The 27,788-nt window shown below is 45.1% G+C and overlaps 1 protein-coding gene across 2 annotated transcripts in view; it reads right to left on the minus strand.

Moving 5' to 3' along the window:
* Positions 1-27,788, minus strand: part of ZZEF1 (zinc finger ZZ-type and EF-hand domain containing 1) — a 94,969-nt gene that overhangs the window by 13,189 nt on the left and 53,992 nt on the right. For both annotated transcript variants that reach the window (XM_019981030.2, XM_070772855.1), the window contains exons 28-47: positions 25,852-25,945; positions 24,400-24,868; positions 23,594-23,758; positions 23,027-23,146; positions 22,165-22,326; positions 20,194-20,323; positions 18,385-18,523; positions 16,343-16,508; positions 15,475-15,737; positions 14,196-14,365; positions 12,067-12,217; positions 10,520-10,659; positions 9,885-10,162; positions 8,911-9,085; positions 8,264-8,396; positions 6,078-6,277; positions 4,456-4,575; positions 2,562-2,753; positions 1,433-1,533; positions 39-174 (exon numbers count right to left, since the gene is read on the minus strand). In XM_019981030.2, the coding sequence (XP_019836589.2) occupies positions 39-174; positions 1,433-1,533; positions 2,562-2,753; positions 4,456-4,575; positions 6,078-6,277; positions 8,264-8,396; positions 8,911-9,085; positions 9,885-10,162; positions 10,520-10,659; positions 12,067-12,217; positions 14,196-14,365; positions 15,475-15,737; positions 16,343-16,508; positions 18,385-18,523; positions 20,194-20,323; positions 22,165-22,326; positions 23,027-23,146; positions 23,594-23,758; positions 24,400-24,868; positions 25,852-25,945 (3,504 nt within the window). The remainder of the gene's footprint in view (positions 1-38; positions 175-1,432; positions 1,534-2,561; positions 2,754-4,455; positions 4,576-6,077; positions 6,278-8,263; positions 8,397-8,910; positions 9,086-9,884; positions 10,163-10,519; positions 10,660-12,066; positions 12,218-14,195; positions 14,366-15,474; positions 15,738-16,342; positions 16,509-18,384; positions 18,524-20,193; positions 20,324-22,164; positions 22,327-23,026; positions 23,147-23,593; positions 23,759-24,399; positions 24,869-25,851; positions 25,946-27,788) is intronic.

Here is a 27,788-nt window from a genome sequence, read left to right on the forward strand (position 1 = left end):
CTTCCCAGGGGTAGGGGTCGGTGGGGGGGCCCACGTACCAGGCAGGGCAGGATGATCATGTCTGTATCTACGGCCTTGGCACTCTGCTCGTCGAGTCTCAGACTCCGGCTGGGCTGCCACCGCTGAGCCAGGGTCCGGATCCTTTCGTCCGTGGTGAGCTCGTCCCCATCAAACCTGAAGAGCAGGAAGGAGCACAAAGCTGGGCATCTGTGTTCCAGAGAGGTGAGAGTTTAACCTTCAGTGAAATTTGCAGAAATGCTGATCAGAGTTATTTTCCTGGTACTAAGGAATTAGGTAGTACGGTCTACACTTCCAACACCAGACTCACAGTGCTAACCTACCCGAGCAGGCATGCCCAGACGCCTGCAATGGAGATGGAAACCGTCCTTTAGGATCCATTCTCCCTTTCATTTAGAAACAAAGTTCCCTGAAGTTTTAGCAAGATACACAATCACCCGGGTGGAGACGTGGGTCCCAGTCCTCCCAGCAACTGGATACAGCAATGTAACTGGGGTCATGCCAACGGGAGGCCAGGGAGGTGATGTGTGCCACGTTTGGGGCCTGCCCTCAAGCAGCTGGGTTAAGGAGGTGCTCCATTCCCCGCCTTCCCCCTTTCCTCTGGGCTGGAACTAAGAGTGGGTGTGGGAGAGCTTGCCCTGATGCCACAGAGGAGGATGGCAGCCATGGGGACACAGGCTCACTTGGGAAGCAAACGACCCACCCACCCTGGGCTGCTGTCTACCTCTGGACTGTGGCAGGGCAGGACAACAAATTCCTGAGCCCTAACTGAGGTAATCCTGCTTCATTTCACAAAGGATTTGAGGTTGTAGATAAGAAATACATATGGGAGTGTAGAAATACGACATAACAAAAGAAAATTAAATTGGAATTGGAACTAAATTAGAATAAGAAGTCAAAACCAGGATGTGGGGAATGGAAGAGATCAGATGCAGAAACATAAAATTCTCCATAAATTTAAGAGCTAGGCTCAAGAACTAGCTCTGAACTTCCTGGCCAAGATGAAGGGTATATTGTTATAAGATACCTTTCATTAATACACCCTTGAGAAAAAAACAAGAAAATAATGTATACAAGTGGGAAAAAAAAAAACCAAAGAATACTTTGACCAGAATGTACCAGAAGTTCCTGTTCTACACTGCTTGCTCTCTGGATTGATACAGGAGAGAAACCTTGGTGTCTATGTTAATCTCTGCATTCATAACTAGTTTACTCTAAGAGGCAGACTGCAAATATGAAGTTCTTCCTAAAGGAATACACAACTCAAAGACGAGCTATGCCACGTGGCACTTTATGAAGACCCGAAAACCAGTTCTCCAGCTGCTCCTGGCCTCTCAGATCTTGTCAGCAGGAGGTAGACAGAGTCCCACCCTCACTTGTTCCCTTGCTCCTTATACTTTGGCTGCGTCCTTACCTCTTCTGAACCTCCAGGAAGAAAGAGTCGGTCCTCTTCATCTGCAGTTCATATATAGCCCGGAGGATGTGCAGAGGGGCGTTGAGGGCGTCATGAGCCATCTAGAGGCCAGGAGGAAGAAGCAGAAGAGAGAAAATTTGAAGTGCTTTAACACATTACTGATAACCTGAACTCAAAAGTGATAAAACAATTATTTTCTACAGTTACTACAAGTTATAATCTAAGAACAACACATCACTTAATTTAAGAACATCACACTTCATGCATATAAGATTATAAGCTCCAAAATATGGATTATAAAATCTGTATTACTATTACAAATTCAAAGGAAAATCTCCTAGTTCTGAAGTCTGTGTTTTTGGTAGTTTACTTTTATTTGTGCCATAGTTATCTGTGATTGTGCATTGCATTTGTTAAAGATTATATAGATGAGGGGGTACAGCATGTTATTTTAAAAAAGGAAGAACCAAAAAGCAAATAAAGATGATAATTAGAAAAAAAATTATACCAACAAAATGTAATGCTAGTAGTCAATAATTACTCACCAAATGGTATTTATTCATTGCTAGCTTTCCTGCAGTAGCTGCCTTGCCCTCAAGTATGACAACTGGCACATAAATCTAAGTAGTAGACTTTCTTTTGATGTTTTTGAAAAGCTGTATTTGCTTTTCTTACATCCGCCCCATAGTCTCTGTTTACTCTTCACATAGTTAGAGCCTTTGAAGTCCAAGCCTCTGCCCATTTTCACATCATTTTGAGGAAGAGTGGATTATCCAGGGAAAGTAAGGATGTACTTGAGAAATTATGAGGACAGATTGTCACTGGGGGCTTGTGGGTGGGCCTGACATTACACGTCAAACTTTACATGTAAGTGTTTGCACACGTAGTTTATGGGAGAAACGATCTCAAGTTTTTGGGTCCACAACTCCCAAACATCAAGAACTACTGTTGAAAGGGCTTTTCCCTCCTTGTAGGTCAGTTCCGTACAATATAGACTGAGTTTCCCAGAAGTGCATTCACAGGACATCAGCCTGAAGCATTTCCATGTGGAGGCTAAAACTCAGTCCAAGTCAAAGAGAATCCATTCCTGAGTCCCTTCTTCACGCCACACCATGACCTAGGAGCATACCAAGAAACATATCCTGGTGGGCTCATCCAGGCTCTCGAGAGGGTCTAGCTTTTTCTGCTCTTGGTCACCAGGGCTGCTGACTGACCGCTCCACCTCCTCCTCCTGGTCCCCTCGCTCATCCAGCTCCAGCTCTCCATGCTCAGCCAAAGTGTTGATCTCCTTTTTTGAGGAGTACAGCATGATGGACAAAATCTAGACAGAACAAAAATCAGGCAGGGCAGGAACCTGAGTGTTTAGTGTGTGAGAAGACCTTTAACCCTCAAAGGGTAGAAAATATTTGACTTGACTCTTTAAAAGACATGAGAATTTACAGAAAGAGTGTAAAATTAGGACTTCCTGCTGGTACAGTGGATAGGAATCTGCCTGCCAATGCAGAGGACAAAGGCTCAATTCCTGGTCCGGGGAGATCCCACATGCTGCACAGCAACTAAGCCTGTGCACCACAACTACAGAGCCCGTGCACCTACAGCCCGTGCTCCGCAAAGAGAGAAGCCAATGAAATGAGAAGCCTGCGCACCCAACAAAGAGTAGCCCCCCTCTCACCACAGCTAGAGAAAGCCCCAGCACAGCCACAAAGACCCACCACATCCAAAAAAAGTAATTTAAAAAAATGTATTCATTAGTGGATATGGAAGCATGTTCAATTGTACTTGTAACCAAAGACATGCTAACTAACACTGTAAGGGACGTTTGTGTTTATTAACTTTGCCGCTGACAGCGTGAGTTGGTATCATCCTTTTAGAATGCATTTTGGTGAAGTGTAAAGACCTATACAAATGTTCATAACCTTTGATTCCGAAACTCATCTTTTAGGAATAATGTAAAATGTGTAAAAAGTTATACTCATGATATAGTCAATGAAGCATTTATTAATGGCAAAAACTGAAATCCAACTTTATGGATCATATGCAGCCGTTAGAAATGGTGGTTATGAAAACTACCCAACAACTTAGAAAAATGGCCATCACAAGACTTCAATTTATTTCAGTAATGGGCTCCACTATACAATCCAAATCTATGTATGCAATACAGACACAGAAGGAAAAAAATCAGAAAAGGGAAATACATGAAATACTAATAGCAGATGTGCCTGGGAGGGTGAAATTTGGAGTTTTTCTTTCTTTTCTACTTTTCAAATTCTCTACACATAAAAAAACATAAATTTTTGAATGCAAAAAATTTTAATTACCAATTTTTTCTATTTTAATTTAGAATTTTTTCTATTTTGCTCTATTTCCTAAACAGTAAGAGCGCAAATGCTCACCACGTTATCCCTGAATATGTTTCAGCATATTTTCCTAAAACCTAATCAAATCCTCTTGTGACAACTGAGAGCTGTTTCTTAGACTTCAGGCCTCTGTGTGACTGAGAATGGTCAGCCAAGCACCTCCCATACAGCAGCAGCCTTCCCTACCCTGAAGCTGGGACTTGGCACAGAAATACCCCAGGGAACCACAGTAATTCCACTAAGAAAAATCTAAGGCTTATGGGGAAAAGCAATAAAATGAATATTATCAACTGAAATCCTACATAAAATAAACATAAGTGGAGGACAAATTTAGAAACTGATTTTAGCTCAAAGCAACTTTAAGGGGAAATAATAATTCAAGGGCAGATTTATTACCATGATATAATGGTCACCCGTGTGTTTCTACAAATTACTTCTCTTCCAATATTCTTTGGACAAACATCAAATTCACTTTCCCTGACAGGGGAGGACAGGTGTCATAATCTCTATTTCCAAAAGGGAAGACAAATGTAAGACAGTGTTTTAACATCTGCACCGGATGAGAGTGCACGGGGCAGTCCCAGCTGTGGCTGGCTGGCTGTTCTAACTCCCAGGCCTGTAAATCTGCAGCAGGAAGCAGTAGCAGGAGTCACCCTCGTCCCTTACTTCCAGGTCCCGGAGGAGCCACGTTTTACTGAAGCCAGTCCCTTTGCTGCACTTTTTCACCAGCAGCTTCAGCAAATCTGTCTGCAGGAAGGTAGCATGCGTCTCTTCAAAACCATGAACCTGCCAAACAGAAAAAGAATGATTTGCAATTGCCTCAGAGTGAAGAAAGTCAAGGGTCACTCAGGGAGAAGCAGGCCCCTATCAGAGCCCAGTCTTAGCTCTTGGCCCAAGCCTACCTTCTGGTGAAGATTCCAGAGTCAGCAGGAAAGATGAAACTCTGAACCTGAGTCATAACCTAAGTCTGTCCACTCTCTAATTTATTCACTTGACAAGTATCTCTGAAGCCTCGTACATTGTACGTGCTGAGTCCTATGCTAAGGTCCTGCTCTCTACCTCCCCAAAGCGTCCCACTGTCCTACAGACTGAAGTCTGAGTCCCTGTTCATGGCTGACAAGGCCCCTGCAGGCTCCCTGCCTGCGTCTGTGTCTCCTCTCCTTAGCACTGTCCCAAAGCCCTGAGGTGTTCCTTCTGCTCCCTGACAACCAGGCCTGCTCCTGCGCCTGGAGTTTGCTCTCTCCCAGCATGCAATACTCTGCCCAGACTCTTATCTACCACCTCAGATTTCACCTCTTCAGGAAGCCTCTTTCTGACTCCTGTGGTTTTCCTTGCAGGCTCCTTGGTGTCTCCCTCACAGTTAGGGCTGAAAGCTCCATGACAGCAGGGACCTTCCTTCTAGTTCAACACTACGTAATCAGTTCCATCTGGCACCTGGTGCTCAACAAATATTTACGGAATCAAGGATCCAAAGGCATAAATGGTCTCTGCCCTCAGGGAGTTTATTTTCCCAAACCTACTATAATGCAAAACCACTAATACAACAGATTGTGATAAATGCCATGAAGTCAACAAACAGCAGACGTGTGGTCTCAAGCATGAAACTATAAATTCTCAGGGCTGGGCCAGAGCTGAAATGCCACCTAGACCAGCCTCCCTGTGGTGTTGGAGTCCTTTCATGTCCTCCTTGCCAGTGCTGTCCGACTCATGGAACTCGTAAGCCTTCCAGAGGAAATCCTTCTTCTTTGGCTAGTTCTGTTGGGAAGGTCATCCTTAAAGTGATCCCTCCCTCGCTCCCGATGCCCCTCAAGTAGTAGAAGAATCATGTTCCCCACAAGTCAAGGCTTCCCATCTCCATGTCAGTTACTGCTCAGCTCTTCAACTTTTCTGCCTTCTCTCACCCCAAATGCCAAACCGACTGCTTAAAGATCCCATAAGATGTCAGTCCCCTTTTTCTCCCTATGATGAACCAGAGGGAGCTGCGGTTCAGAGGGAAGTGAGAAACTGTTGTCAGTTTTTCTTCTCATCTTCCAAGGTTATGTGCCCATAAGGTAGTAGTACCCGGTTCCATGAGGCAGGACTGAAAAATTACAGAGAACCAACTACTGGGAAAATTCTGTTTCTTCCTTAATGATATCCTTGTTCAAGGCCCCAGTCATTTCTAAAAATAATCAAGATCCTATGATTAACTCTTCATTGAAATCAGATGATACTTCCTTCTAGTTAATACCCTGCAGGTGTTAGATCACAGCCAGACTGATTAGCAAATGGAAGAAACTCAACATTACCTTTAGTGTTTTATATAATCCTTTGAGGGCCAGGGACAGGACCCAAGTTGCTTCCACTGCCTCGGGACAATGGCTGTCCATGCTGGTTTGCAGAAGGTGACTGGCAATAAAGGCAAAGTGCTGAGAGTACTGGCTTAGCTGGGCCTGGGAGTCACTGCCTTCCTGTCCTCCTCCTTTCTGGACCAGTTGATAGTCCTTCACTGAAGGATCAAGAGAAAAATTTTAGATGTAGCCAGAGAAAAGAGACACATTTTGTTTATTAACATTTTGGCTATACCGTTTATAGGATCCTAGTTCTCTGACCAGGGATTGAACCCAAGTCCATGGCAGGGACGGCCCCAAGTCCCAACCACTGGATCGCCAGGGAATTCCCCAAGAGACACATTTTGAAGGGTAACAGAGAATGATGGCTGACTTCACAGCAGAAACTATGAAAGCCAGAAGAAAATGGATCAAGATCTTTAAAATATGCTAAGGAAAAACTCTCAGCCTACAATTTTCTACCCAGCAAAATTGTCTTTCAAAGATGAAGTCAAATCACTGATTTAGACTTCCACCTTAAGAAACCAGAAAAATAAAAAAAGAGCAAATTAAACTCAAAGCAGAAATAAATAAATTAATTAATAATGGAAAGATAGAAATGAATGGAACAGCAATCAGAAATAACAGAGAAACATCAAAGAAACCAAAAGCCAGTCCTTGGAAAATATCAAATAAATTGATAAATCTCTGGCTAAGCAGTCTATGCAATGAAAAAGAAAAGACACAAGTTACTAAAATCAGGAATGAGGGAAGGCAGCTTATATCCCATGCTAGGTTCAGAGAAACAAAAGATGTACATTTTATAAGACCTAAATTTGTTTCATAAGTGAATGGAGAGATATACCATGCTCCTGAATCAAAGGACTCAGTATTGTTTAGACATCATTTCTCCCCAAATGAATCTACAGATTCAATGTTATGTCAATCAAAACCCTAGCAGGTTCTTTGATAGAAACTGATAAGATGATTCCAAAATTTAAACAAAAAGACAAAGGAACTAGACTAGCCAAAACAATTCTAAAGAAGAATAACAAAGCTGGAGGACCTGATTTCTCTCCCAATACTCAGGAGAAATCTCTAACACTCAAGGGCTTTCTCTCCTGGGGGTTCAGTGGTAAAGAACCTGCCTGCCAATGCAGGAGACTCAGATTCGATCCCTGGGTCAGAAGATCTCCTGGAGAAGGAAATGGCAACCTACTCTAGTATTCTTGCCTGGAAAATCCTATGGCCAGAAGGAGCCTGGTAGGCTACAGTCCAAGGGGGTCACAAAAGAATTAGACTTAACAACAACAAGACAATATGGCATTTAAGTAAGGACAAATATACAATATATAGATTAATGGAACATAATAAAATCCATAAATAAACACCAAGATATATGGGTCAATTAATTTTCACAAAGTTACCAAGATGATTCAATGGAGAAAGAAGTCTGTTCAACAAACAGTCCTAGAACACTGAGATTCACATGTAAAAAAATAAAATAAACCTTGACATTCACATCAAACTGTATACAAAAACAGCATAGACAGTGCCTAATACTGAAGCTAAATGATAAAGCAGATTATTTCAAGAGCAGAAGAGGGCACATAATAATAAGACTCCAGATCATTTGGGATTTGGCAAATTAAATCAAAAGGGCACTTATGATATTCTCTCACTGTCCTATTGATGAAGTTACTCTACATTCCTGTAGCCACCATATGTTTAAATTACCCACTAGAAAACAAATGATACTGGCAGATGGAAAAAGTAGATGTTCAGAACCTAAACATCTGGCCAATCCCAAAACAAAGGGTCATATATATAAAATAACAACATAGAAAGAGTCTTTAAAGCAATCCCAATTCAACCACATCATTTCACAGATGAGGAAAAAGAAGTTACATGTCACTTCAGTTGTGTCCAACTCTTTGCAACCCTACATGGACTGTAGCCCACGAGGCTCCTGTCCAAGGGTTTCTCCAGGTAAGAATACTGGAGTGGGTTGTCACGCCCTCCTCCAGGAAAAAGAAATTCAGAGAGCTATAATTTGTTTTTTTTTTAAATCCATGTGCAGGGGCAAGAACAAAGATATTTTAACTGATTTTAGCATATACAGAAAATTTGCTCTGATTCTTAGATAAAATAATTATGCTTGGGACCTGTTTTCCTCTTCCGGGTTTTGACATCGACGATCACAGCCCTGTTCTTTTCAGTAAAGTGCTTCAAGATGATCACATTATGTGGTTCATTGGCATTATCCATATACACACAGCGGGTCCCCACACAGAGGACCTAAACATGACAGAGAAAGAAAGGGAAACTCAGAAGTGCATAGAACACAGTCTCTTTTGCTTGTGCTGCTGACTTCAACAGGCAGTCAGGGTCAGGATTCTTCCCATCTGTAAGTCGAGGGTTGGCACAGGCCTGGCACAGAACTGGTTTAAGTGCTTGCTGAATGAAGCCATGTTTTCACAGTCTTCATTGTTCCAACTAGTTGAAAATTACAAATGAGATCAAGCTGAAGGCCAAAGTGAAGAACAATCATACTTTGAAGTTCTCTGTAACTTATTAATAGGGGGTTAGTTACCTATTATTCAAAGCCAACTACTGGCTAATAAAATGAGTCAAATGGCTAAACTGTTAAAAATGTACGTTGAACAAACCATCCCCAAATCTTGAGAATATACCAGTACCGTAAAAGCAAATTATGTAAGGGAAAAAAAGACTCCCAAGGATATATGCTATAGGGACTTTGATATGCCTGATGAAGACAGGAAGAGGATACCAGGCCTTCAGACAGGTGTACCTGGGGGAAGCCGACCAGCACCAGCAGTGTGAAGATGTTGGTGTGCTTCAGCTGGAAAGGCAGCTGCTTGATGCAGTGGTCTGTGAAGGTGGCAACGACGTCTCGCCACAGAGGGGCGCTGTTGAGCGACCGCAGGATCTCGGCCATAGAACACGCCCAGTCCAAACCCACGCGGCTGGAAGGCAAGAGCGCCATCAGGCGGTGGTGCACAGGCTCCAAACGCAACGCACCAGCTCACCACACTCCAAGGCAAACCCATAAACACGCCAATGAGCCAGCCACTGATTAGTTTGAAAACTACCACAATGATGCTTTTCAAAAATGATAAGTGGGAGGAAAATAATCAAGATTTGTTACTTAAATACTCAGTCTATAGTTAAGGTTTTAAAAATCTCTATAAATGGTCACACACACATGTGCACTTATGCACACTCATATTCATGCACAGAAAAGCAGCTTGGAAGGAAATATATTTTAAAAAGCACCAGGGAGTTCCCTGGTGGCCTAGTGGTTAGAAGTCTGGGCTTTCACTATTGTGGCCTGGGTTCAATCCCTGGTCAGGGAACTGAGATCTGCAAGGAGTGGTGAGGGCAGGGATGGGTAGGGGGAATGAAATAGCACCAGACACTGACAAGGTGCAAGGCACTGCTTTTATAATGAAAATAGATCTATTTTCTTCAACCTCAAAGCCTGTACCTATTACTCTCAGGAAAAAACAAACCAGAATATATAAAATCACTAGAGAGCTGAATCAGCAGACAGAACCCAGGTGGCAACAGCTGTTCTAATGTGGGTTTCAAGTACATCATTAATATCAGTTGATAATGTTGCTAATAAAACTAATTCTGTTCTCACTAAAGAGCCCTAGACAATACAGGGGCAAAAATAGCACTGAAGCACACTGAAATTAATCAACAGCAGATCAATGACCTAAAGAAGTGAACACCAAGGTGGGATAGAGTGGGGGTGGCTACCTGTCCAGACACACAGCCCCCAGGCTAAAGAGCAGGTGGGTGGTCTTCCAGCCGTCTGGCACGACTGAACTGTCCCCAGCTGCAAACAAGTTGTGTTTGGCTGAGAGGACCTTGGTCACAGCAGCATCTACCTCCGCTGGTAAAAGGCGGATGATTAACTGGCCGAGGAGACCCAGGGTGAGGTGGTAGGTTTCATTCAGGTGGCCTGCGTTTGAGATGACGACCTGGAACATGAGCGGGAGCACATGCTCCAGGTCTATCAGGGGGACTGTGGGATCCTGTTAAGAGAGGAGAAAAATTTGTTCAATAAGACATCAAGGTAACCACACCAACTAAACACTCCATTGTCTTCATGTATTATTTACCACTGGCCTGCTGCCAGGGGAATTATGCAGTGTCTTTCACAAATGGCTTAGGTACAATTGACTGTAAAATAAACATTCTCAGGCATCATCTTACAATCTTACTTTCAATTCATATTCTTACCCCAGGGATATACAGATGATTGCAATTAACATTTCAGTATATGGCTTTCCAAAAATTTTTTCTATGCATAACACTACCCTCTCATGCACTCTTTCTCTCTTTTTATTTATTTTCTCTCTCTCTTTTTTAAATGCCATTTTGTCTCTTACCGAGTTTAAGGGAGGTAACATGGCTGCTAGTAATCCCAAAATCCTCTTCTGGGAACACTCCGCAAACACCTGCTCAGGGCTTGGAATAACTGCCTTTTCCTCAATGGGCTTCTGAGAGGACGCTTCTGAATTTTCAGCATCTGAGTTGTAAAATAGCAAGCTATCAGATTTTGCCAGGTTCCATGCATGTATGAAGACGCAGGTAGATCACTGTACTGCCCCATGCCACTACAGCATCGAGACTTTAAAAACCTATTACTGAACACGTCTTACTCAAGGAAGCCTGTTCCGATCACCCTGTTTTAATGTTGAGCCTGACCTCCCATCTCCCCGAACCCCTCTGCCCTCTCCATTCCCTGCTCTTTTGTGCTCATGGCATCTAATTACCTTTTAACACACCATATCCTTTTTTAACTTGTTGGTTATTGTTTGACTTCCCTTCTAGATTCCCCCCCTCCCCAGTAATGTATCACAAACACCTAGAAATGTTTCTGGAGCATAGCAGCAACTCAATAAATCCCTGATGGCTAAAGCAACTGTACGTGACTAGGATGCTGATCCTCAGATGGGATCAGACAAGAGTGAGTTTTGATGATCTGGATTGACATGGAGTATCAGACCGCTTCCTGAACTTAGAATCATGATCTGCAGAGATGAGCATCAGCCCCTTCTGGGACAGGGCAGGACTCTGGGTGCTCAGCCCTGCCTCGGTCACAGAATGGGCACCAGGGAAGGAGGCTGCCTCCCCAAGCTGCCCTAAGGAGGAGGCTGATGTTTGCTGCCAGTCTCCTCGGTCCACAGCACCCCCATCTCCTGGCTCTTCAATCGTCCTGCAGTACAGCTCTGACCTTGCCGCCGTTCCAAGCAGGCAGCCCAGGGCCTCCATTGCAGGGTGAAGCACCCCTCCACGTCCCCATTTCAGGGCTCCCACTCCCTCCTCTTCCTCCCCACACACCTGCCCCACAGACTTCTCCCTGGATTCCTTTGGGGGTTTCCTCTCTGGGGCTTTCCTCCTTTTGTCCTTTCTGCCCTGAGTGCCCCTCCCCCCAAGAGACCCCGGCACTTCTGAGGCCACCTGCAGGCCTTCTTTACAAGGGCCTTACGTGGGTACAACCTGTTCAAGCCGGATCCCCATCACTGCTACCACCCACTCAGGCCTCTCTTCTGGACAGAAGCATATCCCACCTCAAATTACAGTTGCACGCACCCCTGTCTTAAACCCTCCCAGGCCACAGGCCTCATGAGGGCAGGAGCTATGTGTCCATTTGTCTGACCTGGTCCCTGCTTCATCCCCAGAGTCTAGCACAGTGCTTGGCACACAGAAGGCACTCAGTAAATCAGGGAATAAACAAGATAGGAAATTAGATAAACAAGATGAAGGAAGGATGACTTTCAAAGTAGTATCAGTACTATCTGAGGCAGAACTGAGAAACCACGCACCCCCGGGTGCTAACCAGTTATAAATTGTGTGCAAGAGATAATTCAGAGATGGGTATGTGTGCATTTTAAAATGAAAGAGATCAAGGTAATTGTCAAAGAGTTTTTACCTGGAAGTCCTGTAGGTGTGCAGGCATCTGCAGGTGAGTCTGAAATTTGAGGTGGGCAGGAAGGATCCTTCCTTAATGATACACCTTCACTGGCCTTACTTCTCTGCTTGCAATCTAAAGGTCTGACTTCCTTAGGACCATCTCTCTTCCCCTAAAAACAAATTGGAGAGTGAGTAAACTTTTATGTGAAAGAAATTTTTTTACATTCAGACAATTTAAAAAATCACTAGCCAAGGACTTCCCTGGTAGTCCAGTGGTTAAGAATCTGCCTTCCAGGGGCTTCCCTGGCAGTGCAGTGGTTAAGACTCCACACTCCCACATTCCCAGGGCAGGAGGCGTGGGTTTGATCCTTGGTCAGAGAAGCAGGATTCCACTCCCATGCAGCAGAGCCAAAAAAAAAAAAAGACTCTGCCTTCCAAGGCAGGAGATGCAGAAACCGCGATTTGCCACAAAGAAGACTAAGAGAGCGAGCCAGGGCAGGGTACGCTGCATGCACACAGCTACTGGTAAGAGGACCCAAAAGGTATGGATACCTCAGGAATCAAAAGAATGCCCTGGGGGTTCCTTAGAAAAAGGATGAGTCCAGTCCCTAGGCAGGGAAAGCCTAAGATAAGCCTGAAACCTCTTTCTGTATCAAAAATTAAAGAAGTGATCAAAGAATAATCAAGACATAGCCAAGGACACAAAAGCCAGCTGGAAGGAGCTTCCACTGGCCAAACATGGGACAACCTGAGCATCAAAATCAATAATAAAGACTAAGCTTTTAATCCACTAAATAAAAAAATTCAAGTCCATTTTGATAAAAATAAGTGAACAAGTAGATACATAAGGAGTGCTGTGCTGATTGGTAGCACATTATAAGCTGCTGGGGGCTCAAAAGAAGATATGATTACTCTCAGGCTCAAAGGCGAAGAGAAGACTGCTGATTCACCCTGCCTCTGCTGATAATGTTTTCCCTGTCCCACCACAATCCATATGGGAACAGTGCTGCCTGGAGAAGGGTTCTGCGGTCAAAACAGGCTTGAAGGTTATCACATCGCCTGTCCTTGTGCTGGCTCTCTGGCTGAATGAAGCTAATGGAATTTTCAAGCTTTTGCCATCTCTGCTTTTGTCCTCCTCTAAAAGACGACAGGATCCCAGGGAACGATAAGTACCAACGGGGATCCTTCATGACAGAGACAGGGGACAGAAACAGCAGCAGCTCCTGAGGCAAAGCCGAGGCGCTGAGAGCACCAACTCAGGCTCTGAAGGCAGCATCACGGATGCTCTGCCTGTTCTTGCACAAAACGATCTTCAGTGTCACTGTCACGGGTTCCGTCTGGACCCAGGAAGGCTTTTCTTCTACTTCAACAAGCACAGGTAAAGTCTTATAAACTACCTATGTAAACTACTTGGTAAGTACTAAGCACTTAGTATCACCTATTTGTTGACTGAATATAAAAATAGTTTCACGTATACAGTGTTCACCATGGGCCAGGAAGGAACCAACCTCTTCAGGTGGGTAATCTTACTCAATCCTTATAAAAACCACAGGAGGCAGGGAACAGGAGTAGTTAACACCAATAGAACTTACCATGAACACTGCTTTAAGCACTTTATGTATTTATTTATTTTTGGCTGTGCTGGGTCTCAGCCGCGGTACTCGGGGTCTTTGTTTTGGCATGCGGGCTTCTCTCGAGTTGTGGCACCGGGGCTCCAGAGCGCATGGATTCTACAGTTGTGGCGTGAGGGCTTCTCTCTAGTTGTGGTGCACAGGCTCAGTTGTCCCATGGCATGTGGGATTCTAGTTCCGCAGCCAGGGATTGAATCCGTGTCCCCTGCATTGGCAGGTGGATTCTTAACCACTGGACCACCAGAAACTCCCTTGAGGACCTTAGACATTAATTCAGTGTGTGTGATGCATGTAAATCCTCACAACAACCCTAAGGATTAGCTATTATTATTCTCCCTTCATTTTACTGACAAGAAAACTGAAGAGATGTGGTGACGTGCCCAAAGTCAGACAGAACAGGGACCACACCCTGGCAAACTGGGTCACAAACCTGGACCCTTCACGTCGCTGCTCCGCTCCCTCACATGACAGCTCTGGGATTACCTGTGACTGCGCCCAAGAAAGGACTCTTACGTACACTGCGGGGCCCCGCAGGGCCTGTGGGGGCCGGCTCCGCGGCAGCCTGCACAGCTTTCTTCTCTGGCTGCTCCTCTGACGTCTGGGTGGGTGCAGTGACTGGCAGGGCCTGGTTTTCTGGAGGAGAGCCACCATCTGGCAATACACCAAGCAGAGCTAGAGCTTTAAGACCTAAACGTGGGAAAAGCAAAAAAGAGGATGGTTAAAAGTTTTATAAGAGGGTTATTCCCTGCAAATGCATAAATCACTGTACTACCATATGCAAAGAGATAGCTGAGCTTTTCCACAGGCTGAACCAGAGTATTCAGTCCAATCCCCCCACCCCCATCCCACGCATCTACTCAGCTTCTGACTTCAGACACTACAAGTTTCGATAGCGGGGGACACCTGTGCTTTATTAACAGAGGACAAAAGATACAAGAGGACTGCCTGTTTAGAAATCATAAACATGAAAATTTTATAGAGCCCCACACAACTAGATTTTTAAGTTCTCTCTCTCTGGCAAACAGTTAACAAGACGGATCCGAAGCACCAGTGTCTCCCACTGCCACTTCATCCAAGTCTGACTCCCTCATGTTTACTAGAATGAGGAGTTGGTCTGTTATTCTGGAAGGAATTTAAATTTGTTTCAGGAATTTAACATTTACATTATTCTTCTCCTTGGCACCCCTCAGTAAAGTCAAGTCATCTAGATATTTTATTAGTCAAACTAATTTCATTATAAATAGCTCTCACTTAGAACACAGTTGTGTGGAAGTGGTTCTGCACTCCAGGTGTTTTTGGTTTTTTTAAAAAAAGGCTGAATTCCTTTGGCAAAGTCTGGTGTATTCAAATAATTTATCCCCAGACATTAAGAGTTTTAATTATTCATTTTTTTCCCACCTTCACAAAATATTTTAGAGAAACTAAATGCTCCTTTAATGCCAATGTTTCTCTCAAATGCATATGGAGATTTAAAATTAAGTTCCGGGGGGACCTCCTTGGTGGTCCAGTGGTTAAGACTCTGAGTTGCCAACGAAGGGGGTGCAGGCTCAATCCCTGGTCAGGGAACTAGATCCCACATGCTGTGGGCCATGCCAAAAGATTAAAAAAAACAGTAACAATTAAAAAAAAATTTTTTTAATAAATAAATAAATAAAGTTCCATCCATAGTGAGCATCTCTTGTGGAACACTGGATTTTGACGCCTCCACACTGAGCACTGCGTTTCACTTCTGCTGCGGCTGTTCCTTCGTGAGCAGTTTAGGGCTGGTTTGGTTTCCGAGCCTGAGGAACACCTACCTTTTCCCTGGTGAGCCTTCATCAGACAGTCCCCGACGAGCTGCAGGCACCGGCTCCGCAGGGTGGCGGCGCTGCTGCGGACCTGTGGGTCCAGCTTTTCGCCGTCCACGTCCTCGGCGCTGGCCAGGTGGGCACTATAGAGAGCCAGGGCGGCGAAGAGCAGCCAGGAGTAGTTGTGGATGTAGGGCTGGATGAGCCTCTGCCGGTCGCTGATCCGGATAGTCACCATTGGATGGGCAGTGATACTGTGGGTAGGCAAGTGGCTGCAAAGGCAAGACGTTTTTAAGGCCTGAAGGCCCCTGTGAGTGTCCGAAAAGGAGAATGGGACCTCAGGGGACCACATGCACAGTCACAGGTGGGCGTCAGTTACCTCTAAGGCTGTTACTGAAAATTTAAAGATATACGTACTGGCCCTCTCTTCAGAAAAATGAACGAACACAAACACTGCACCATCCACTTCAGGATTTCACACCCCCCAGAAGACTGTCCATGGAAACCAAGTGAAGTAAGACTTCCTTTTTGTGAAGCTTCACAGGGTGAAGCTTATAGCTTTTTGGTAATGTGAGGAAATGCCCATAATTTTTTGAGATGGATACGAAGTATGTAGGAAGGAAACGACGGAAGGTCTGGAATTTGCTTTAAAATACTTTAACAAAGCAGAAGAAAAAAAAAAAAAAAAGAATCGAAGCACACATAGCAAAATCTTCCTAATTGTTGAGTCTGGGTAAAGGGGACGTGAAGATTCATTGTACTACTCTTTTTATTTGTGGGTATGTTTGAAATTTTTTATAATGTAAGATTTTTTTTAAAAAAAGCAAACAAGTACATGAAAAAAAGTTTGCTGGGCTGGAGGTCACGTGAGACATACCCATAGGAATATTTCTTGGCTGCGTAGCATCCATAGCACAGGTCAAAGTCATCGCATACATTGCAGTGCATCCTCCGGCCTATGATCAAACCCTGGCAGTGGTCACACGTGAACTCCATGTTGACCATTTCGTGGTCATCTCCATGGCCCTCAGGCTTCACCCCACCTGGGGGAAGAACAGCAGCGTGAGGTGGACTGGGCAAAGGGCTCTGAGAAGGGCTGGTTTCCAAACCCAAACCAAACCCAGAAGCAGAGTTGCCCCCAACAGATCGCTCAGGATGTCAGGGACCACAGGCATCTTTCAGAGACCGCGCATTCTGCCCAGTGGTTCTCAGCATACGAATGATACTCTTGGCACAGAAACTTCTTAGCAGTGGTACCATGGATTGACTTCCCTTTTTCAGTGCAATGCAGAGCCTGATCAAATAGATCACCAATTCCCATTATGACCTCCATTTGGTAGCACAAGTCCTCATGCCAATTTGTAAGCCATCTTCCACAAACCCTCCCCAGACATATCTAAGCATCTATTGATGTATTCTTGTTAAAAAGCAATGAGAAGTTATCAGGTACTTGCTTTTACTTTTTCATTCCTGAATCATAAAAAGACTCCATAACCCCAGACCCACTGAGTGAGAAAGAATGTGAATCACGAAAGAGACTGACAGCTCTGGTCTCCTTCTCACTTTGAGTCCAGTGGGTCTCTAAGCCCCATCACACACTCTGCTGAATGTTCCTCACCTCTGACCCACTTCTGTTCCCACGGCCAGAAACCTAGTCCAGGCACGAATCCACTTGTCACTACTGTGGTTTCCTAAAGGAAGCTCTTACATGGACAGAACCAGCTTCCTCTAGCATAGCTCTGGTCATGTTAATACCCTGCTGGCAAAACTTCCCCTTTTGTTTGTAGACTCATTCAAATTCCTGAGACTGGCATCTCTGGATCCCATAACCTGGGCCCACCTTGTCTCAATCCATCACTTAGCTGTGGACACTGGTAAGTCTGTCGAAACACACTGCAGAAGCTCACTCCTCTGGCCCTGGACTCGCTCAGTCTTAGGATGACACACTCTCCATTGTTAACTTTCTTTAAAGCCCAATTCACATCCCTAGGGGCTTCCCTCATAGCCCAGTTGATAAAGAATTCGCCTGCAATACAGGAGACCTTGGTTCGATTCTTGGATTGGAAAGATTCACTGGAGAAGTGATAGGCTACCCACTCTAGTATTCTTGGGCTTCCTTGTAGCTCAGCTGGTAAAGAATCCGCCTGCAAAGTTGGAGACCTGGGTTCGATCCCTGGGTTGGGAAGATCCCCTGGAGAAGGAAAAGGCTACCCACTCCAGTATTCTGGCCTGGAGAATTCCATCAACTGTATAGTCCATGGGGCTGCAAAGAGTCGGACATGACTGAGTGACTTTAACTTTCACATCCCACCTCCTCCACCAGCTTTCCTTCAACAGCAGTCTTCCCTCCTTCTGAACTCTCCCAGAATAATGTGCACTGCTCATCTGTAACTCAGAAGAGACACTTCTATCCTGGAATACACCTTGCATGAGCAGGTCCCGTCTCCTGCCGCAGGTGTAAATGCTTCTGGGACAGCGGCTGTATTTTATAAAGCCAGGCGATATGCACACTAACAGCACTTAGCAGCTTACTATTGTCAACCTGCTCTGCCTCAGCACCTGTGAGTTGAGAGGATTCAAGAATTTCTGAAGTTTGCTTGTGTGTATTTTACTTCTTGTAAACAGCCTGATTCAGAGGGAAAAATCATTTCCTGAAAACTCAACTGATGGACATTCACTGGTGCTGAGAGTTTATCAAGTGTCTACATCCAGTGAGGTGGAAGGTGGAAGCTTGTCAGGTGACAGAGCTCTGGAGTTTGTCACTCAGCTGGGGAAGTGAGGTCGTATTTGCCAACAAGACAGAGAACACTGCTGGGCAGTGCTGTCACTGTACAGTGGGAGGTTAAAAAACAACAAGATCACAGGAGAGAGAAATGCTTCTTCCTTGTGGGGACGGCACACTCACGCCGTGAACTTTACCTAGGAAGCAAGTCTTGCAGAGATCCATGTCGCTGCACTGCAGACAACGGTAGCGATGCCAGGGGGCAATCTCATCACACCCATCACAGGAGATGTCCACATTTAACAGGTCACAATAGCGAGCAATAAACATGTGCATCTATAAGGTGAAATAAAACATAATCAACCAACAGACTTTTAATGTGGCCACTATTCATTTATCAATCCATCCTTCAACAGCTACTTAAAACACTCCAGGCATTGTACTAGGTGCTAGGATTGGGAGACTAAGGAGCTCAGTGTCGAGCTGGGAATTCCCTCAAACAGATGACAGCATACAGTATGATGTACGGACAGCCAAATTCAGGAGGCTTAGAGAGCACGTGGAGGTTTCTCAAAAAGAATTAACTACTCAGGTGAGACCTGAGGGGCAAACAGGCATCAGCTGGGTGGGGATGAAGGTGATGCGCATGCGGGATAAAAGCAATAGGAAGTTCTATGGGAGACCACAAAAGAATCAAGCCAGGGGCTTGTGCACCTGGAAATAATTCCGAATGTAGAGCACACTATGGAGCAGGGCTAACCGGATACAGTTAGAAAGGTTAAACTGCAAGAGGCTGGGATGGAAGAGTAGCATGATTAGATCTGAGCGTTCTGAAAGCTCCTCTGGTCACTGAGTGAGAATGGATCAGAGTGGGCAAGACTGGAGCCACGGAGACTGACCCTGACAGAGGCTGTTAGAGCAAACCCCTGACTGCTGATAAGGGCCGGACTGGGCAGAAAGTGAGACCGAGAAAGGGGGGCAGATCTGAGCGGTATTAGGAGGCACAGGTGAGGAACCTTCGGGGCTGACTGGTCATGGGGGCCGGTGAAAGCGAAGGGTCAAGAACAACATCCAGATTTCTGGCTTGGGTACTTGGCTGGACAGAGTCGGGTTCAGATACAGGAAATACTGCAAGAGGAGCATTGTTTGCTGGCACTTTAGGAGAAAAATTTTCTGGGGAAAGACTAAGGGCCCCGTGTCATGAGCAAACAGTTTTATTGCAAGGTTCCTACAGGACGGTTTATCTTTATGGCTTGGAAATAAGGGACATAAATCACTGAGTCAGCATGTAGCAGTAGAACACAGCAAATATGCCAAGCCACCTTAGGATTAAAGAATGGCTCCCAATAAGGTATTAACATACAAGAGAGAAAAATCACAAAGGCCAAGTTGGTGTGCTCGATCCAAGAACCACAGAGAAGCTACATGAGCTAGGTAACTGGCACATAGTAGGCACACAAGCTAAAAAATGCATGCATCTGAGGCAGCAGACACCTGACGCAGTGTGGTAGCGACAGATAACACCCCAGTGTGGAGACGGATGTGGCAGGCTGGCTGAGCCTGATGATGTGTGGGAATCAGGCAGCTGATTCTGCGCACATATGCGGCTTCCAAGCTCACCAGGGGGCCTTCTGACTGAAACGTGCCTTCCTGTGCTGCTTGCCTACAGGAAAAGTATGTACCAAGGACACCAGAGTCCAGGGCCTTCAGTAATTCTGTTTCTCACTGTAAATTAATAAATTGGCACCTAATTACTTTACTTCAGCCTCATGAGCCAATTTCCTGTGAATCTAGTTCTAAGGGAGGGAGCCACTGCCTGAGTGTGGTCAAGCCAGGATTTAGGAACTTCGGGTTAAAAGACCAGGGTCAGTGACAGCCACTCACTAGGGTACTGACTGCCCCCTGGAGCCCTCTCAGGAGAGAGCCTGCTGGCACGCCCCGATGCAGACTTTAATCTCCAAACTCCTAGCAAATCACTTCAGATTACCCTCGTTGAGAGATCTTACTTTCCTCTGCTTCTCTGGATCTTCCTGGGCTATTTTTTCATACCAGGCCTCAAACATGCCATCCTGACACTCATCCATCCATTCTGAATTCTGCTTGGCATCAGCAAGCTCATCTTCTTCACTCCATTGGCTGAAAAAAGGACATAAACAGAGAAAAGCATGCCTCTGCCAATAATCAAGGCAAGTGCAGGTTAGCAGACTCTGTCCTACTGGTCTAGTACCTGAGGCTCTTAGAGACTTCTGAAGGCAAGAGGGCAATCTGGTTTTCAAAGCCCCAGGGTTTGCCAAATGTTTGATAGATACATACCAATAAAAAAGGGGGGGGGGGCCCTTCCAGAGCCTACTACAATAGGTGAGGAACTGGAGCTTGAAAGGTTGTACCTGCATGGCAAAAGCCCACTCAACAACCATTTGTGGTGAACCTATGATGTGCCAGGCACCAAAAAACTGGTCTCAACTGAACATGCTCAGCACACCCGAGTGGCAGCAGCATGAGAAGGGAGTCGGGAGACCCCAGGGCCTCGGCTCTCTCGCGGGCTGCTATAAGACCTGGACTCGGCACTCGGCCCTGGTCCTCAGTTTCCTCATGTTTAACAAATAATCTCAGGGATTCCTCTTGGATGCAAAAGTACAGATTTCCATAATTTCAGTCAATAGCTTGTTTCAGCAACTGGAATTTTAAATACAAAAGTATTTGCTCAACAGCAAATGCAAAGCATCTACCAACTGACACAGACACATTCGTTCGTTGACATGTTCCAACTAACTGATTCTGGGGCTACTCACACTGAGCTTTGGGCCAGGGGCTGTGGGAACTGGTGGGGAAGGTGCAGTCCCTGCTCTCAAGGACTGGCTCATGGAGCGGCAGGTGAAGCTTGAAACAAGGAGCAGACTGATAGCTTAAAGCTGACCACCCACCCCTTCCTCTTATTGCGGGTCCCCTCCCTTTGCCAAGCGCGCCCTCTGACAGCAAGGCAATGGCTGAGGTTTGGTAAATGAGGAGATCATTTATATTCTGTCTCCTTTTTCCTACTTCTGAGAGAGGGAATATATCTCTTCTGAGAGAGGGAAAACAGGTGTTGACTCAGATCGTTCATTTCCTCCTAACTCTCTCTCCTCTTGCTCTTTTTTCCCCTTTCTCCTCTTTCTACAGACATGTGTGATTAGTGTGTAAGTGGACTTGAGTGAGGTGGAAAGACGTTCATTAGATGTGGAAAGGAGGAACTTCCGTGGTGGTCCAGTGGTTAAGAATTCACCTGGCAAAGCAGGGGATGCAGGATCGATCCCTGGTTGCAAAACTAAGATCCCACAACCCACAGGGCAACTAAGCCCACAAGCTGAAACCAGAGAAGCCCGTGTGCCACAACAACAGATCCTGCCTGCTTCAAAGGAGATCCCGTATGCTGCAACTAAGACCCGATACAGTCAAATAAATATTTTTAAAAATAATAATAATATAAAATAATAAGTGGAAAGGAAAAAAAAAACCTTTGTTACTATTTTTTCCCCTTATACCTTAAGTTCTTACAATGTACAAGAGGTTATAGTGGCTGGAAATCACACACACAGAACAAAAAAACTACAGCAAAGGATTCTTCAATTCAACAAGCTCTATGAGGATCTCCACAAACAAGGAGGATCCTCATGCTGAGTTCACAGCACCACTGCTACCAACTCATACACACCACCGTGCCCCAGACGCCACGCTGAACGCTGAGGAGAACACAGTCACTCTTCACAGCCATCCTCTAAGGGACATGCTGTCATCACCTCCAGTTCTAAAGATGAGGAAACTGAGGTAAAAGGAGTTTAAAAAGTTGTCCGAGGTCATCCAGTGAGGACGTGGCAATGCCGGGATACCCCCCAGGGAGCCTGGCTCCAGGCCTGAGCTCTAAAGCCCTGTGCTATTGCTACGACCCCTGAACTTCACAAGTTCCTGAAGAAACTGCAGACTGGAGATTGTATCCTTACCTGATCACACTGTCATGGGCACTTATGTTTTCCTGTGACATTTTCATGAGGAGATCTGGTAACTGAATGTCAACAAAGAAGGTGAGATCACTGGGTTCCCAGCCCATGTCCAAAAGGTGCAGCAGGGCCGTCTGGATGCAGGACAGGGCAGGCAGCAAGGACCTGAAGAGGCCATGAAGGTGAAAGTTACCAAAGCTGCCCATCACCCACGGGGATGACAGAAACAGTAGGAGTCAGAGACGGGGTATGTCTGTCAGCGGAAAGCGGAAGGGAACCCCACACTGCTGGTTTGGGTTCCTTACGATATCTTTTCAAATTTCCCAGACTCCATACAAACCCTCTTCAAAGAACATCTTAAGCAAAAGAATTCTGAAAGCATCAAGTAGCAAGGTTTCCACCCTGCCAAGACTACCACAGGAGAAATTTTACAGGAAAGGACTGAGTAACACTGCTCAGCTCTGATCAACGGCAAGATCAGGGCCAGCCACAACGAGCCCGGGTCATGCCGCTCAGGTACAGAGAAGAACCATTTGATTTAAGGTTTATGTCTACACCACTTACTATGGAGGAGACTGGCGAATGGCTTTCAAGTTTTTAAAACTGAGATAACAGGTTACAGATTCTTAGATGAACCAAGACCCATCTGCTTTAAAAAACTGCATATACCATAGAGAAAAAAGGCTAGGAGAAAATATACTGATAAGTTAACAGTAGCAACTAGCTCTAGATAGCAAGATTAGGGGTTATTTTTATTTTACGCTTTGTGCTTTTCTGTATTTTTAACATTAGACATGCATTTCTTTAAAAGTCAGAAAAAACGGCAATTATTTTTCTCTAGAAATCACATTAAACTCTCTCATACCTGTCATTTTTGCTATTGAATCCTTTGACTGCTTTGACCAAAAACAGAACAAACTGATAGTAAGTGTCTCGAATTTCTTTATGTAGATCTGCACCACAGCCTTCCAGGTGTCCAAAATAACTAGAAACAGAAGACATGACCAGTCACTTAGTGGCCAAAACATTTATTTAATAATCATTATTCCTTACGTGAAAAGAGCGAAGAAGCAGCAAGCTAACAAAGTGGTGGAGAAACTAAAGTAAATGTAACAACTGCAGAAAGTAAGCAGACAAAACAGCAATGACTCATCTGCTTGTGTCAAGAAGGATACCCACCAGGAGTATGGAGATGACTATTATTAATCTTTCCTTATTAATATAAAAACCACCCTTCCCACCACTACCAGAGTCCCTGGTACTATGTGAAGTATTCTTTACAGATTTAATCCTCTCCTCTTATCTCCATTTTCCTGACATATTTACTTGGGTGTGAAAGAAGCAGTTCAGGGCTTTCCAGGTGACTCAGTGGTAAAGAACCTGCCTGCCAAAGCAGGAGACATGGGTTCAGTCCCTCGCACTTCGGACTTACTTGGTAAACTCTTTCTGGCAGGTGAGGAGTTCCAGCAGGAAAAGGATGTAAGGCGGGTGGAAGCAGTGAGGCTGCCCGAGGGACTCGGTACAACACTGGATGATCCTCAGCACCTCGAGGATGCTCCAGGCTTGGGCCTTCCTCAAGGAGAGAACCTTTACAACACTGGAGACAGAACTCAAGTCAGGAACACCCAGAAAACTCCCAAGCTGGGGCAGAAAGAAAACAGAAGAAAACAGACCCCTGCCCAGAGTTCTGAGGCCATATTAGTAAAAAGGAAATACTATTGTGAGGGATCTTGTTTGCTACTTTTAGTTATTATTCAGCAACATTACAAATCACCTCACTGTTTGGAAGCCCAGTGACTCACGTTAAACAATTAATTAGTTAAAAAGGAACTTTGCCTCTGTGGTAAACAGGACTAACTTCAGACAGGAAATTAAAACATGCAACACTTCCAGATGTGTAGGCTCACTGACAAGTAATGTTGTCAGAAAACATCAAATCCAAAATTTTTCCCAGGGTTAAAATAAGACAGATTTATTTTGGCAGCTACCAAATGTTTCTTTTCTTTAATCCAAATAGTACCTTACTGAGATATAATTTACATATACCATAATGTACAAATCTCAAGTGAAAAAAATACCTCTTTTTTTTTTTAAAAAAAAAAAAGCTTTTTTCTTGAAGATTTCTAAGACAAATCTTGGTCTGTCCTCCAAGTAGTATTTGCTCATTTTTATGAATAACATGAACTTCGAGTCTTTGATGAGACTGGATACCTGCAGGTGAAAAGAGAAGGTGCTCACCTCTCGTGGGAGAGTGACTGATCTTTAATGAAGTCCATGAGGTCCTTCAGCACAGGGTACTTCTCTTTCACCGTGGGCGCCGGTCTGGCCTCCTCCATTGAGCGGAAGGAGAGCAGCCGGAGTCGCCCCCGGGTGAAGGGAGGCCGCCGGGTGGGAGTGGAAGGTGACGAGGGCTCCTCTGCTGGGACGGAGGACACTTCCAAGGCAGGAGCGCCACTGCTGGGGGGCAGCGTGGGCTGCACGTCCGGGCCGGGGCTCTGGTCTCCTGCAGTAGGGGGTGCTGCTTCGGTGGGCGATGCGGAGGCTTGGAAATGCTCTTCCACCACAGAGCTTGTCCTCTGGCGCTTGTCCAGTGGCTGCAGGTGATCTGTGTCATCCACGGCCACCGACCTGTCACAGCTTTCTTTTGAACCTCCACCCGTGGGCAAAAATTTCAATAGTAGAAGACTCTTCTGATAACACTCTTTCGCTGAACGCGAAAAAAGCAAGAAGGAGAATGAAGAAAAAAAAGTCCAAATGAAACTTGTTGCCTACTTTGGAACTGAAAATAATCTACTTAAAGTCTACAATTTAGGACAGGAAATACCTTCAATTCAGGGATGTACACATCTAGCGAGAGAAGAGAATCATATTTTCTCTCATTATACACAGAAAAATCTAACACCATCAGCACACTTAAAGTTTTATTGTGCACATTTTCACATATATTAATATAATATAGACAGAATAGTATAAGGAGTCCTCCATGTACCCCTCACCCAGATTTAACAGCTATCAATCCAAGGACAGTCTTTCCCAATACCACCACCCCCACCCCACCCCCCGACCCGCCACAACCCCCTGAGTTATTTCCACGCAGATCCCAAGCATCACATTATTTCCTCTGCAAAATCTTCAGTGTATTTCACTAAAGAGAGTTTTAAGTAATAACATTACCAAGAAACACACACTTTTTGAAAAATATAATGAGCTGTAGCTCAAAAAGCACTTGGTGCCTCCTAAGAGAGGTATTTTTAAAAAAGGCTCCATGTGGATCATACTAATGAACAACTGGGCTTCCCTGGTGGCTCAGATGGTAAGGAATCTGCCTGCAATGAAGGAGCCCCCAGTTCGATCCCTGGGTTGGGAAGACCCCCTGGAGAAGAGAATGGCGACCCACTCTAGTATTCTCACCTGGAGAATTCCATGGACAGAAGAGTCTGGTGGGCTACAGTCCATGGGGTCTCAAAGAGTTGGACACAACTGAGCGACTAATGCACACACACAATGAACAATTAACAACTGGCACTTCCCTATTTGTGACACGTTCTTGGAAAAGACCTTTAGTGCCTGTGTTACCTTCTCTAGGTAAACACAGCTTCAACTAAACTAACCCAGAAGATGGGTCGCTGGTTTCCTACGAAATGGGAACGGAAGGCCCAGAGATAGATGACAGCTGGAGCCGGCACTCACCCAGGCTCTCGGGGTTTGCCTCAGCAGCCTCTGGACCGCGCTGTTCTTCTGCCTCACTCCCCAGGTTCATCAGGGACTTCTGCTTCATCTCTAACTGGGGGAGGGTTTGAGCCACATTGTTACGTTGTCCAGACAGGGCAGGAAGAGCAGCCACAGCAAACTATTAACACTTCAAAAGCACACAGTGTTGAGATCCCAGAGAACTTTATAGCCCTATGGTGAGGACACAGGACCGAACTGCTTTCATTTGTCCTAGAAATAATCCAGAATTTGAAGCTGCTTAAAGGTCTATCTGTAAAACTACCTCCTTTTCAACTATGTCTAATATGGGAGGGATTTGTAACCACGATCCTATTCTTTAAAAAAAAATTCTAGAACGCTGGAGATGGAGGGGCCCTTACCTAAAGCTGACCTACTAATAAAGAAGTGAGGTCTTGGTTAGGACTAGCCTTTAGGACACTGTGTTTCCACTGTAAGTGGCATGGGTTCGATCCCTGGTTGGGGAACTAAGATCCCACAAGCTGTGTGGTGTGGCCAAAAATCACAATCCAGTTTGCAGCATAGGTTGAACTAAAACTTGATCTCTATCCTGCTCTGAAGGTGAGGCTGCCTCTAAGTGAGGCTAAGACTGCTGGGCAGAGAACGGTGCTTCTAGTACCGGCACAGGCAATGGTCACAGTGTGTGCCACGGTGCTGACAGCCCAGGCAGAAGACCAACGATGTATGGAGGCCAGGGTCTTAAGAGAGAAGGCTGGCATCTTGTCCAGTCATTGGCAGTCTGTCCTGTGCTGAACCAGGAGCGCTATCTACAATATGCTTTGTCCCAACTGCCAAACCCTTTTCACTTTAGCTGTCTGTGGGAGTTGACTTTTCAGACACACTTTCTTTTACTGCGGGAGAAGGGGGAGACAGAGGACGAGATGGTTGGATGATATCACTGACTCAACGGACATGAGTTTGAGCAAAATCCGTGAGAGAGTTAAGGACAGGGAAGCCTAGCAGGCTGCAGTCCATGGGATCGCAAAAAGAGTTGGACACGACTGAACAACTGCCTTGGTTTCTCTGTCAATACACTGTCAGTACACTGATTCTCTTCCCACCATTCTGACAATGATATCTTTAAATTTCTTTTGAGAGATCCTGTTCATCCGGGTCTCCACCTATCTATTTAGTCAACACTGAGCACCAACTATGTTCTCATCATCGGGGACTTTGTCCAAGGCTGTCTGTTCCTAGAAAAATGCAACTATTTTTTTTTTTAAACTATTACCAATGATTTGAAGTCGTTCTTACCTCTGCCTTGAGATGTATATTCTTTCATATGTATTAAATTCTCCAGCTAGATATCTTAGATAACCTAGGTGTCCTCATACTTAACATCTCCCAAACTGAACTTAGCTCCCCACTCCCAGATCCAAGACCATTCTTCCTACTCTGGTTAATACTTTTCCCACTCACCAAGTCACCCCCACCAGCAACACGAGAACAGTCCTAAATTCTATCTGCCTTTTCACCATACCTGTCAATCACACAGTCTAATTATCTTACCTCCCAAGTAGCAGAAGCCATCTTCATTTAATTATCACAACTAGTCTCCTGCATTCAAGCTTCTTCTTTTCTTTTTTTATTTCTTGGCCTCACAGCATGTGGGACCCTAGTCCCCCAACCAGGGAAAGAACCCATGCCCCTTGCAATGGAAGCACAGAGTCTAACCCGCTGGACCACCAGGGAAGTCCCCTCTTGCTTTCAATCTTATTATCCATCCTCTACTCATTTTAATAGAGAAGTCAATGGCACCCGACTCCAGTACTTTTGCCTAGAAAAACCCATGGACGGAGGAGCCTGGAAGGCTACAGTCCATGGGGTCGCTAGAGTCGGACACAACTGAGTGACTTCACTTTCACTTTTCACTTTCATGCATTGGAGAAGGAAATGGC

Source organism: Bos indicus, chromosome 19 (genome assembly GCF_029378745.1).
Source record: "Bos indicus isolate NIAB-ARS_2022 breed Sahiwal x Tharparkar chromosome 19, NIAB-ARS_B.indTharparkar_mat_pri_1.0, whole genome shotgun sequence".
In the NCBI taxonomy this organism is placed as follows: Eukaryota; Metazoa; Chordata; class Mammalia; order Artiodactyla; family Bovidae; genus Bos; species Bos indicus.